Below are 15,493 nucleotides of genomic sequence, written 5' to 3'. Positions count from 1 at the left end.
GATAAATACCGTAAAGGAAATGAAAAATTTATTAGAAGGGTTCACCACAAATCAAGAACATTTTTATATATTAATAACCATCAAGCTGAGGGTCAAATCAAGAACACAAGACCATTTACAATATCTGCAAAGAAAACAATTTACCTAAGAATATACTTAACCAAGGAGGTGAAAGAAAGGAAAACTATAAAACACTGAAGAAAGAATTCATAGATGACAAACAAATGTAAAAACATCTCATGCTCATGGATTGGAAGAATCAACATTGCAAAATGGCCATACTATTCAAAGTGATTTACAGATTCACTCCTATTTGATTTGAAACTTTTTAATTAAATAATCAACCTAACAAAACACAATAGTTTGCATACTAAATTGCTACTGCAGATTTTATATAATCAAAAACTTTGAATCAACTGTAAACATTTATATGTAAAATCTAACTTAACCCATTAACTATGGACTTATGATCTCTTTATGGAAAAAACAAAAAGGTAGAACTTGACTTCAAACTGTCCAGGGGAAAGAAGGAAGGAAGGAAGGAAGGAAAGAATGGAGCGAGGGAAGAAGAAGGAGAAAAAGGAAGCAGTTAAAGAGGAAGGAGTGAGGACTGGTTACTATACATGCAATTGCATAAATTAAAATCTTTAATGTCATCCATTGTGTGTTTCTTTTTCCTACCACAACCACTGCTACCCAAGTGTTCACCAAATTCTCTGTATTGTACTGATAAATGCCTTTTCTTCAATCCCTACAACTATATTTTAATCCAAGCCCTTAATAACTCAAACTATTTTAGTAACCTAAGCTTGTTGCCTTTAGTCTTCCCTTTTCCATATACTTGTAGAATAACATCTGATTATATCTCTTCTGGGCTTAAACACTTATAATGGCTTAATACCACCAAAAAAAGGGATGACATTTCTTGACATGAATACTGAAGAAAAGGAAAAAATTAATGTCTTACAGAATTCAGAGATAAAATTAAAATATATGCCAGCAATAACATAAAAGTTGAGAGGGGGATTGAATGTAATTAGTATTCTAAAGTCTTTATGTGGTCAAGGAAAAGACTTCAGGTACTGATTAAATTCACACTCTATTAAAGTTATTAAGTATATTTTAATTGCCAGCTTAACCACTTCAAGAATGGAAATATAGCGAGTATCTTGCAAAATAGTAGAAGGGGAGAACAGGAAACAACAAAAAGTCAATCCCAAAGGAGGCAAGAAAGATAAGGGAGAAAACTGTCAGAACTGGAGGAACAAACTAAAACCAAAAAAATAACACAATGTATTTAATACCCAAAATATTGGGAATAGCATTTACTATAAACAGTACAAATATTATAGTTAACATAAATATTATCAGACTGAGTTAAAAAATAAACTGTATATTATTTGTAATATATATGAGATAAATATACAGAAGATATATAACAAAATAGAAAAAAAATAAATCCCAAGCTAAAACTAACCCCAAAATAACTAGTGTAGATATAATATCTAATAAAGTAAACGTTAAGTGATAAAGACCAAGATCATTAGCGAAGAGGGGCATTTCACAAAGATAAAGGTTCAACTACCAGATTTACATAATTTAATTTGTTATATAAATTATAAATATATAAACCAAAATTTGATCTAACCATAATGAAATAAATATACATCTACAATCAGAATGAGAGATGTTAATAAACTTCTCTCAGTAATTGATGAAATAAGTAAGGAATAGAAGACTTTAATAACACCTAACCAATGACCTAACAAAAATATAAAGACTATCCCAGACAATTACTGCAGAGCTCTTTTTTTTCCAGCACATGTGAAAAGTGTGGGTCATAAAGCAAATTCCAATAAAACTCAAATTCAAAGGACTGAAATCATATAGAGAATGTTTTCCTACAACAATACAATTAAGCTTATTTCCCCACTCTAAGATATATTTGCACCAAATAAATCATTATCATATCCACTTGAAATGTCCTTCCTTGCCTCAATAGTTTTACACATGCTATACTTTGACTAGAATTAAACCCTTCACCACTAATTCCACCACCCTGGCATCACATCCTTTCCCATGAGAAAACATACATACATCATATTATATACTTGCTGAAATTTTAATATTTTAAAACACTCAGATCATGTAACACCTCCTCTGTGAAGTCGTCCGCGATGCCCTCACCCAACTAGAATTAATTTTGTGCCCCAAAAGTCAGCTGAATATTTTCTACTATAGTATTCATTATAACAGATAAAATATTGTGCTTTTTTCCTGTCTCCCCAACTAAACTATTAATATTATCTTCTTATGATTAGGAATCCTAATTTGCCTCCTTTTGTATTCCCAACACCTAAAGTACCTAAAGCACTTAAGACACAGCAAGCAAATAATATATGAACATCATGGAACTGTGTTTCTTTTGGCTGCCAAGATGTTCAAAACTAAATTTGTAGCTCAACTCTTATTGTCTATTCTAATTTATATCCTCCATAATAAATTTAAAAAATATATATTGTTCTATTTGTACATAAACAATATATCATACTTAAATTTCTTAATAATACATGGCAGATTATCAATTCAAAATTCACATAAACTAATGATTCTATAAATAAGCATGGTTAGGTGCCAATATTGGAAACATCTATAAAACATGGTTTCATATTCTACACCAGAGTATAACTATGGCTTTTTCAAGAAAAAAAAAATTCAGTTTGCCTCCATAGTCACAAAAGTAGTAGCTAGAAAATATGAATGGCCAGATATGTTGATTAATTTCTACACATTTCAAACTCTAAATATAATGCATTGAACACACCAATGTAGACATTAATTTATTTAAAATATTTATCAAGCACTTGGTATTTTTAAAATGTGGTTAATTTAACCTAATACTTTCTATTAATATGTATAAATATGTATTTGTTATCTATTTGGTTTGATAAAAGAATTTCTTTTAATTTTTACAAACATTTTGTCACTTTCGTCCAAAATTATGAGTTACATAAAACTAAAAATGAAAACCTTAAATAAAGTTACATTATTTTGGTAAAATGTTGGGTTCATTTTGTTGCTTTGTGAAAAATTTGCCTAGTCCACTACTGTTATCCACTATTAAGGATACAGAGGATATAAACTCAAAAGCAGTTTCATCATTTAATCCTGGAGAGAGTAAGCTGAGAGTTACCAGATCTTTCCCTAAAGAATTCTAATTCTTTTTCAAGGCTGTACAATTTCTTTATCCATTTATACTTTGATGGACATTTGGATTGTTTACATATCTTGGCAATTATGAATAATGCTGCAATGAACATGGGTGCACAGACATCTTTACAAGGTTGTGATTTCATTTTCTTTGGGTATATACCCAGAAGAAGGATTTCTTGGTCATATGGCAGTTCTATTTTTAATGTCTTTAGGAACCTCCATACTGTTTTCCACAATGGCTGCACCAATCTACATTCCTACCAATAATATCACCAACACTTTCACTCTACTAAAAAATATTGTTTCTCAAGTTCTTAGTTATCCTTTCAAATGAAGTAATAAAATCCATATATTATTCAGGAATTATCAAAGCTCCAATTTAGGCATCATCTCCTCCCAAAAGTGTTTACCTACCTTCAAAAAGCAAAATTTATTATATCCATACCCATGGCACTCCAATCAAGGAAATGCTACACTGTAATGTGGCTTTCTGATTTTGTAAAGTAGGTGGCCAAACTATCCTGAAAGTAGGTAGCCAAAGCCTATCCAAAGGTCACAAACACCAAGCTTGCTGTTAAAGTAGCTTAAATGTCAGTGTCATGTGTTGTGTACAATTTGATTTGAATTTTGTATTTTTTAAAGGACACATTTGTGTTTGGAATGGCCACAAATGCTTGCTTAAAGAGCTAAAAATAGAAATACCACTTGATCCAGCAATAGCACTATTAGGCATCTACCCAGAGGAACAAAAGACATTCTATAGTAAATACATCTGCACTCAAATGTTTATGGCAGCACAATTCACTATTGCAAGGATGTGGAAACTACCCAAGTGCCCGTCAATCCATGAGTGGATTAATAAAATATGGTATATATATATATATATATATATATATATATATATATATATAAATATCCTGAAATAAAAATAAATAAATAAAAAATAAATAAAAAAGAGTCGGGATACTCCTCATCTGAATCCATAAAGGCAGAGAAAGCTGATCTAGCCCTTACAGCTTGAATTATCAGGGCACGCAACAAGGTCATGCCATCATTATTGCACCTCCTGAAACCTGCTGATGGATTTGCTGTTCCTGCCCTAAGTGCAGGAAGATCCACAGATTATTGGAATGAGTCCACCCATCTTTCTATGACATCAGTCTGCCATTGAATCTAATGAGGGCAAGTAGATAGCAACAAAGCTTGCTTGTGTGAATCTATGTAGCAGCCTATTCACTTTGAAAGAAAGCAAACATACAAAATATTATGCTTGTAGCACCACTTCTGAAAATGGAAAATTTGTTTCTAAAAAGACTAACACAGAAGTCTATTTTTTTATTCTGAGTTTCAGTGGAATCAAATCATGTTGTAAGGTTTTAGTGCAATTAAAATTATTTGGGGTAAAATTGAAATAAAATGAGAAAATGATTCAGTCCAATTCTGACAACTTAAGTAGAGCCATTATTCAACTGGGTAAGATGAACATAAGACCAAGCACAATCTATTTTATTGATAACATTAAATTATTAAAATTATTTACCCAGTCATAAAAAGTTCTTGATCTTTTAGTAATATTTTAATAAAAATACATTTTTGTTAGGAAAATAGTAAAAAAAACCAAATCTGTGTTCAAGATAGCATTAAACTAAGTAAAGTCAGTTTTGAAACAGCAAATTTTAGATAACATTGCCTTGAATCTGTACCTTGTCTTTACAGATTATGATTAATGATCTCCAACATATGCAAAGCTAGACATTATTTTAAATAATTGTCCATATCTGGCAAATCCACCTTACTAAACATTTTCCATAGGAACGTTGACATAAATAGATTATTTAAAATAGGATTTGCTTTAAGAAACTTGTGCTACTGCTATCTTCAATATACCTAAATTTTAAGGTAGGAATTAACTTAATGATCCTTATCCATATGGAATGTAGCATTAATCATAATACTGTAATTTTAAAATTTAGGCTGTATATGATATTTCAAGCAGTTTAAGTGAAAAATTTCAAGGAAAATGCAAAATATTTAGGTGTGAGAAGACATTTCTCAAGGCTAGAAATAGACATACAAAAGGACTAATCATTTGGACCCCTAGATTGTGGGAATGCATATGTCCCTCTCAGGGAAGTTTTTCATGTTCCCCAGTTCTTTCTTTCACTTTCCCAAAGATGAATCCAGAAATACTTTTCAGATTCTGCCTCCCACATTCTCTCCATTTATTGATGTATTCACCAATTCAGCAAATATTTTTTGAGCACCTAACATGTGTCAGGCATTCTGTTAAATGCTAGAGACATAGAGTGGAAAACAGAGATGTAGTCTCTATGCCTCATAGAGGTTAAAGTACATCTGGAGATACATAATTATACAGACAACTACAGTACAGTAAGGTAAGTTCTCGTGACAACAAAAGTATGTGTTTTATGTTGTAGAGGCAAATATCACAGACATTTGTCCTAAGCAAGTTGAGAGTCATTGGAGGATTTTAAATTGATGAATAAAATGATTAGATTTTTATTTTAAAAAATACTTACGCATACTGTGGGAAATGTAAAAGGAAGGGAGCAAGAAATACACGGAAAGTTTCCCATGGAGCTAAATAACACAGATAGCAAGATATAACACATGATATAACTAACAACAATAATGATTTAAAAAAAAACACCTAATAAGAATGTACTATCTACTTTTGTCAGGTGCTATGTGCATATATTCAAAATCTCAATTCCCACAAGCAAACAGAGAAATAAGTACTGCTGTTAGCCACTGCTCTTTACGATTTTACAGACGAGGAAATTCAGTTTCGGAGTAGTTAAGTCATGTACCTAATGGAACAGAGCTTTAAAGAGAGAAAGAATTCAAATCCGTCTGTCTTGAACCACTGTGATACATTATTATTGACATCTCTCCCCACAAAAGTCATTCAAACTCTACTCACACATTCTGAGTTTTCAGAGAATGTTCCCATGAACAAAGCTTTTATCTGTTTCTTGAATATCAGAAGGAGTAATGATTCTGAGAAAGAAAAACTAAATCCCAATGGCATAAACCTAAGACAAGTCCCTTTAATTAGATGATTATTTCATATACAGTACATACTAAATTTAAATGGAAAATATAAGACAGAAGTAATATTTTAAATAAATAAGCACTTGTCAGCAATTGCCTGATCCTTTTCCATATCCTTTATTCCAGATGGTTTGACTTGTCCCTACTTGCAAGCTCATCGTCTCTCATCCTTTGACCTCAGTTTGAAAAGTGTATGAAACTACTTCCTCAGAAGTTGCAGGCACTGTGTTATGGTCAGTTTTGCTACTTGCCCCTCATACTCTCCTATCTTCATCAGAAATATTGCAACCACCTATGATTTAGCACAAACAGACTAATGTAGGAGGGCATTATCTCTGCCTTACCACAGAATGTTGAATTTCATTTCAGTGAAAGTTACTAATTTTGTTTTTTTCAGATAACGTCCATTGTCCTATTCCAAATTAATTTTAATCCTACCTATATTTCAGGGCCAAATTTCATTTCCATATTCTGAATTTTACCATTTAGAACTAAAAATAAGCTATATGAAAATATTCATTTTTTTTCATATATTTGATGTTTGGTATGACCAACACATGTAAATTGATGACAGAGTATCCTATCTTATCTCCACAAGTACAATATTGAAAGATTCTAGCAAGAAAAGTTTCCCTTTATTTGCAAAAGCTACTCCAAAAGATGCAAGAAACAAGGAGAGAGAAAAGTACAACTCACTAAAGAATAATATAGGTTTATGTGGTAGCAGATGTTTCAGCAAACACTTCTAAACAAAATATAAAATCCTCATATACATGTTTCATGATTTATATTTCTATTGTATCCCATTATATAGTTCATGGTTTATATTTCTATTATATCCTATTACGTGAGAGAAATTCAATGTATGCTTTTGACTGATATCTTTAAGTTTAATAAAATCTGTCAGAATTATTCTGATAATTATTAATAAAAACTTTATTAACTGGTTATTCCATGATCAATTTAAAAGAAAAAGTTTAAAAATATCAAATTTTGAATATGCTAAATATTATAATGTGCATTACTATAGACTGTGGTATTTTCCTTAAAACTAGGTCAAACAGTCCATACCATTTTAACAGAGAATACAAAAATGAAAATTATTGGAGAATTGATTTTATTACCTATTTTATCATCTTATTTCAATATTCATATAGTATAGAAGAAAAAACATACCTCAAATGTTTTCTAACTAAGAAACCACGTATCCATCTTTGAATAATCAAAACTGGTGAATTATGAGCCAGAATTTCATTAATTTTTGAAATAATATATTTAATATTATCAATTTCATCCTCATAGGTTGTTCCCTGTATGAAGAAAATACATTCAATAATTTATCTTTCATGAAGATTTTTCCCAAAGATATTTCAATCTTGGTAATCTAATGGTATGAATAAACTAACAAAATGCTCACAGGGTCTTCTAGGCATAATAGTTAATAAATGCATTTTCATAGTAACTTTATTAGAGTAAAGGAACAAAAATTAGTAGCATCAAATAATTTCAATTCTCCACACAAAATCCAAGATTCTTGATAATAACTTTTTCCATTCAAGGTTCTTCTCTCAATTTGATAACATATGTATACAATTTTGACCATAATCATTCCTGATCTCTGAAACATAATGGCATGAACAAGTGTCCAGGGAAATTCCAAAAGTACTCTGTGGATCCCCAAAAAGAAAAACAATATATATTGGATTCATAAAAATAATTTACATTAGTTTAAAATTTTGTTGTAGCTTAACTAGAATGTTGGATACTTTTATTGGAACACATCACATTTCCTTGGAAAAGATATTCTATATTGCCCTTAAGAAAGATCTTCCCTGAAAATTTTTAAATTTCAGATCATAGTCTCACAAATTCTCATTGACCACTTGACTTACATTTTGAATGCGGAATAAATAAATAAGCTGACATTTACATTCTAAGGCATCTCTCCTGAAGATTATCAATGCTCTAACATTCAAAACACAAATCAAACACTCACTGTTATCAGTAAATTTTTCACTTGGCCCTGGCTTGATTCCATTCCCAACAATAGCAACTGCAAATACTTTAATACTATTCAGTGCTTTTCAACTTCTTTCCCTAGAGCTTCCTAACATCCCACTTCCTTTTCTACAGAGAAAATAGGGTCATCAAGTCTGAACTCCATCCACTAATTCCCTTCTATTCCCTACAAATTTAACTGTATTCCTGTATATACTGAGTAGAAGTGCCTTCTACTTGATCTTAAAACAAGTAGTACATGTTTTCCTGTCCAAGATTAGTGCTCTGTTACTGTTATGAGTCCCATCTCTATTTTTAATTAGTTTCCTTCTATTGGCACTATGCTGTCATCTATAAATATGATGTAACTTCACTAATCCTTGAAATGCATACATACAAATAAGCACACACACTCCAACCCTACATCTTTTATATCTAACTTATGAAAATTAAGAAATTATAATTAAAAGCCCAAATTCTTGAAACAGAATTCCAGATTTGTTTCTCCCATCCTCTCCGTTCCTATATTTCAGCCCACTGGCTTCTACCTTTATTATCCCAGGAACACTTTTTTTTTTAACATAGTTAACATTGGACATTCCCTCCTTTAAATATTTCCCTTCATTTCTGTATACCACTCCTCTGTTATCCTCTAAATCTTCTTTACTTCTGGAAGTTGAAAGACCTACCCATGCCATGTTCATCACTTCAATGGTATGTTGAAAGAATTTTCTTTTTAATCTATACATACTCTCCGAATGATCGCATCCAAATCCATAGGTTTAATACTCACCTTTGTACTGGTGACTCTCAGACTTCTATCCTTAGACTTGACTTCTCTCTTGAGCTACATAACAATATGGTCAAACTGATATCTAATTAAACTCAACTGTCTCAAACAAGAATCTTCTCTCTTCAAATTGCTTTCTTGTATGCTCTACCTCAATGAATGGTACTACTAAATAATATAATACAGAAACCTTGAAACCATCCTAGGCTCTCTGATCTCTTATGTGTCCCTGTATACAAATGTTATTAGATCCAGTATATTCAGCATCTCAAATATTTATCTGACCTCTTCTTTTCTTCTATTTTCTGCCGTTGCTTTACTGTATGTCTTTATCACTACTTTCCTAACTTACTAAAAGAACTCTTAATTGATATCTGAATTAATTCTTACTCCCCCTACTCCCTCCAAGCCATAATATGCCCTATTGCTACAGTAAACATTCCAAAATGCAAATCTTATATCAAATTTTTGCTCAATGTATCTCATTGACCTACCACTGAAAGACCAACTACAAATTTCTTGACTTGGCACACAAAGTCCTTGATCTAGTCTCTTCCAACCTCCTCAATGTCATCTCCCTTCAACCTACATAGAAAATCTTCAACTTTAGCAATATCTAACCACTTACAACCTTGAAAATTACCTGATAACCAAACCTCAGTGCTTTTTACAAATGCCATTTCTGTTTCTTGAACTGCCTTTCTCAATTATTTGTCTCACTATCTTAGTATTTTGGAGACTCATTTCCTTCCTTCAAGAAGCCTTTCTTGACATTGATCTGAGTTCGATATCTTTCTACAATATTATCTTGTGCAATAATTCATTTGTCACATGTAACAATGTTGAATTTTACCTGAGCCTTGCGTTCCCAGAAAACAGAGAAAGTTAAGAAATTTCATCCCTTTGTTTCAAGAAATGGTTTATTGCAAAGAGGCACCGTTTCCCTATGCCCGACTGGGATATTACACATGCATGCCCCTCTTGTTTACCTATAATAAGGCCCGACACAAACCATCCAAATTACCATTCTTTGTCTATTAATGATTAGCTGAAATGTGTTGTCCCCAATGATCAATTGGAGCAAAATTTCTTGTTAGCCAAAATTTAGCTAGAATTTTCTTCTTCCCCGAGGCCCCTGATGGTTGGCCTACCCTCAGCCTAAGTCAGCATAAAGCCCCTCCTGAGAATAGGTTAGTTTCAGGGTAAAACATTCTTTGATCTATGGTCAGATCATGCCACTTCCCTTCATTCTACTTCCTGATACCTTGTTCTTTCTAGTCTAGTCTCCTCCTCCCATTTAAAAAACAAAACAAAACAAAAAAAAACAAAACAAAACTCTTAAGACATTTGTAGATCAAATGTCAGAGCATTCTTCCTATTGCAATAGCCCCTTTCTCTTATTTGTGATAAGCCTTTTGAATATTCTCTCTTTACTAAGTCCTGGGTATGTATGTATGTATGTATGTATGTATGTATTTAACAAGCCTATGCTGTAATGCAATTATTGGTCTGTCTTTCCCACATAAGCTCACTGAGTTTAACAACTGTTCATCCCATACATCTAGGACTAAGTAAGCTATCTGAACTATAACTGGCTTATCAGTTGACTATTAAATCACTAAAGAATTGTCATTGTTGGCCTCTGAGTTTGATGTGACAATGTCAAACAGTTTATTCTTATAACTCAATTATTTTATTTGGCTACAATAATATTATATCATTAATTTTTCTACCTTTTTAATTTTTATTTCTCAGTCTGTTTTACTGATTTATCTTTCTCTATAAACCATTTAAACCTTAGGATAACTTAGATTTTCTTCCTTTTTCATCTCTTTGCTAACTCTCCTCAAATGATCACCTTCCTTGCTACATCTTACTGTCTTACATATGCAGATTATCCACATAGCTATGTCTCCTGTCTGGAATTCTCTCTTAAATTATAGACCTATAAAATGAACTTCCAATTCCATTTCTCTACTTATATGTCAAAACCTGAAATAATTATCTCCCCCATTTGAATCAATTCATACCTCATATTGCATTACCTATATAGTCATTAAAACTATTATTCATCTTGTCACACAAATAATAAATCCACATTCCTCTTTTTCTCATACCCCTTTGTATTCAATAAATCACAAAAATCTATCAAATAAATAACTCTTCAGTCTGTTCCCTATGCTCTATACCCTTTACCAATTTATTAAATCAGCCCTTATAAGTTAAGGCCCAAACTATCATAATAGACTACTCACTAATTCCACTATACTCAATTTCCCTCCACTCCAAAATTATGGAATACAGGATGATTCTTCTAGAATAAAAATTGGGTGATATAAAAGCCTGAAATATTTCCCCAAATTCTGCAAGACAAAGTCCTGGCTTTTTAGTATTACATATAACATGCTTTGCTATTTTAATCCTATTTTTGTCTCCAGTATCACTTGACATGCCCAAACATGTCCTGTAAACTCAAAGAACACTAAACTACTTGTCGTCACTTGAATGTACCAACCTCTCTCAATACCTCTGTGCCTTTGCAAATGCTGCTATTCTGCCTCAGATGCTATACACTCATGCCAACACCTCTATTTGCCTGGTGATTTCTTACATTCAAAAACCTCATCTGAAGTTAAGGATCTGATTTCCATGTCTTACATTTTTTTCTCATCATTTTATGTATTTCTTCTCAGTTTGGTGAAACCATTCTGTCAAAGGCCAGCTTTTTCATACTGAGTTTTCTTATTTAGCTTATCAACTTCTCCAGTTAAGTTATGTGGTTGAATCTAAGCTCTTTTCTGAAGCTCCTGACTGCTCTATCTCAGATGAGCCCTGCTACATATCAGTTCAGTTTGCTATTTATTGTAATCCTGACTATACATGAGCCTCTCCATGAAACCTATTCTGTGATCTGTAGCAATGGATTATATCACTTGGTCCATAATTACCCTGAACAGATAGAAGGATTTGCAGAATTTCATCTAGTTCCTGTTATTTTATTATATTCCTCAGGAAGAATAGCTTAGTTAAAGTCAAGCTACCTTAGTTTCTTACTTTGATTAAGTCCTGTTCCATTAAGGTAACTATAACAAAACACCACAAACTGGGTAGTTTATAAACAACACAAATATATTTCTCAACAGTTTTGGAAGCTGGCAGATTTGGTATTGGGTAAAAGCCAACTCCCTGATTCATAGATATTGCTTCTCCAGTGTGTCCTCACATGGTGAAAAGGAGAAGGGATCTCTACAGAGCCTTTTTTTATAATGACACTAATCACATTCCTGAGGGGTTCTACCCTCATAAGCTAATCACCTCCCAAAAGCCCCACTTCCAAATCCCACCACACTGGGGATTAAGAGTCAGCATATAAATTTTAGAAGGGCCACAAACATTCAGACCATAGCAAGTCCCATCTTCATTACAACAAAAAAAAAAAATTTACCTCTAGGAAACAGCAATTTTTAAAAACATCATCCTTTATTGGTTTTTAGTATAGAGGTGATCTCCACAAATCTTTATGTTTCTTTGTTAATTGCATTTGGGCTCATGGTGTTTATATGTGGCTTGGTGAAAGGGACATTGAGTCTAAGGATGTAAGTGTGCATAAGTGAGGGAGAGAGAGAATGAGGAACAAGAAAACAGGAAGGTATTTAGATGACTAGGCTCAAGCAGTCCTGTAAGATGCAGTTCTCATTAGTAGAGAACCATTAAGCTCACACTATGGTTTACAGCAAAGAGTCTGGTTTCCCACTAAGTCATGAATAATTCCTTCTGTCCAAAGAGATAAGCAGAATATTCATTAGCTATGGGCAGTGTTTCACCCCTTCCAGAGAGCAAGTAGCCTCCAGACTACACTTAAGCTGATGTCATAAAATAATTATCTTGTAAAATCCCAAGAAAGGTATTGCTGCAAACTTGTGCAAATGCCATAAACCATTTGATATCTGAAGACAAATGGAGGAATCCTCTTTCTAAGAGACAGTAGTGCATAGAGGAATGAGAAGAAAAACTACCTGTGTTTAAATCCCAATTCTACCACTTGCTAGCTGTGTGATATAGGGTAAATAACCTATCTGTCCCCTGTTTTCATCATCTGTAAATGGAGATAATAAAGGTACTATTTCACTGGGTTGTTGTGAGGTTTCAAGCATACAAACAATGTTATCTGTTAACAGATTTTAGTAATCCATAAAATGATACAATGTTTTAGAGTTTACAAAGGGCTTCCATTATTATATTTGATACTCACAAAATTTAGTCTAAAGAGAGGCATGTACTAAAAAATTTATCCAAACTAAAACAATATAAAATTATAAAATCAATAAATCAACTACAAAAGACAGTTAGGACTAACATTTTCTGTTCAGTAAAAGGAATTATAGTAAAAACTTGGCAAAGAACAACATATGCCTAGGAGAAAACTATCAACAATCAATAAAATAGGTGGTAGAATAATGAAAAATCTATACCACTTGCATGAAATGAAACAGGAGCTATTGCTAATCCTGATATAAAATATAGTGAGACATTAAAAGGAAGAATAGTAAGGTCTTTTGTAATATGACTCATACAAAAGATAGTACTTTGCATACTGACAGTAACAGCAGTTTTAAAAACCTTATTCTAAAATTGTATTTTATTCAATATTGTGCAAAGAAATTCTTTCCCAGTTAATCTGATATCCTAAATGCCTATTTTTTAAATTTTTCTTTCTTTCCTATTTCCATGTTTTTAGTCCTACATATATCTGGTCCTTAAAGTCTATATTTTTCTATTTTATTTGTAATTTTTTTCCATCAGAATAATTGATTTCATAGAAGTAAAAAGTAGAACAGAGTATACTAGAGTCTAGGAAGGAAAAGGGGAAAAGAAGGCTATAGAGAGATTTGTTAAAAGAAGAATCAGTTAGATAGGAGGAATAAGTTCTGGTGTTCTATGCACTGTAAGATGACTACAGTTAGCAATTATATATTATATAGTTTCAGATAACTAGAAGGAGTATATTGAATGTTCCCAACATAAAGAAATGATAAATGTTTGAGATTATGGATATACTAATGTGATGACTATCTATTATATGTATTGAAACATCATCATGTACCCCATAAATATGTACAATTATTATATGTCAACTACAAAACTAAAATTCAAAAAAATTCTTAATTTGGCACACATTTTCTCAGCATATTTGAAAAGTGTAAAACATATCAATCCCACAAGTGTTTATTTCAAATAAAGTAAACCATATAATTTTTACCTTTTTATCCTTCTGAAAATATATAATAGCCTTAATATTGTATTCATTTTAATAGGCACACAAAATGTTGGGAGTCTGTGTGAAACTCCCCACATTAGCACAGATGATTTTGTATAATTTTAAATCAGTGTTTCTAAGGATCACTTAGTAAACACTTAGATATCAGAGGGCTGTGTTTTATTAAACACTGTAAATAAAACTATAACAGTGCATAAAACTATAACAGTACATAATAGTTATATAAAAAGGCAAGTAGGCTAACTTTGCTAGGCAGTGGGAATATAATTTTTCTATTATTGAAATTATTTTACAAAAATAGCAAAATTCTGTGAAGATTTGTTAGATAGACAGTGAGGGACCTCCAGCCCTCCTGGGGACAAAGGTAGGCACCCTGAGCAATTGCCACACCTGGGAGAGGAAGGAACACCCTACCAATCTGCCAATCAGAACTTAGCAAGCCAACTGCAAAAGAATACAGAGGATTCCCTAGCCCATGGGCCAAGCAGCACAGGCACAACAGGGTCTAAAGGTGACCTAGAACCACCTTAGGCTAATTATCATGTCATTAGCTTAAATCTACCTTACAGTTCACCCCCCAAAAAAGGTTTTCAGGGAGGGCCATGGGAGATCTGCATGTAACGTGTGCAATAAGACTCAGGTTATATAACTCCCAATTGTCCACCAAAGTGGTTCGATGGCAATGTTGGTGATGTTTAAGCCATGAGAAGGGCCCAGCCTAGGCAATATATAACAGGACATCAGACCATAATTGGGTCCCTCCTGTTACAACAGGGGTCCACTGGTTGTCTGTGGTGAATGTATCTTATTCTACTCAATAAACTTCACCTTGTGCTTGCCTTTGGTGTGTCTGATCATTCTTCAGTCAAGAGCACACCAAGAACCAAGAACAGACAACTACGACCCAACAGATTCATCCAAGTTATTGTAAGCATATCAATAACTTGTTCCTTTTTATTGTTGAGTACTATTCCATGGTAAGGATGCATCAATTTGTTTAGTCATTCATTCATTGAATGGGTGTTTTCTAGTTTGGGGCCATTATGAATAAAACCATTTTAACATTCACGTAGAAGTTTTTCTGTTAACATAAGCCTGTATCTTCTTTGGAGTAATGAACAAAAATTTATAGGTAAACT

The 15,493-nt window shown here is 32.5% G+C and overlaps 1 protein-coding gene across 1 annotated transcript in view; it reads right to left on the bottom strand.

Moving 5' to 3' along the window:
• The window catches only part of LRRIQ3 (leucine rich repeats and IQ motif containing 3), a 128,837-nt gene that overhangs the window by 94,028 nt on the left and 19,316 nt on the right, over window positions 1-15,493 (bottom strand). The window contains exon 4 of the mRNA XM_045547745.1: window positions 7,465-7,598. Within this exon, the coding sequence (XP_045403701.1) occupies window positions 7,465-7,598 (134 nt within the window). The remainder of the gene's footprint in view (window positions 1-7,464; window positions 7,599-15,493) is intronic.

Source organism: Lemur catta, chromosome 3, assembly GCF_020740605.2.
Source record: "Lemur catta isolate mLemCat1 chromosome 3, mLemCat1.pri, whole genome shotgun sequence".
Taxonomy (NCBI): Eukaryota; Metazoa; Chordata; class Mammalia; order Primates; family Lemuridae; genus Lemur; species Lemur catta.
This window is presented reverse-complemented; position numbering and strand designations above follow the sequence as displayed.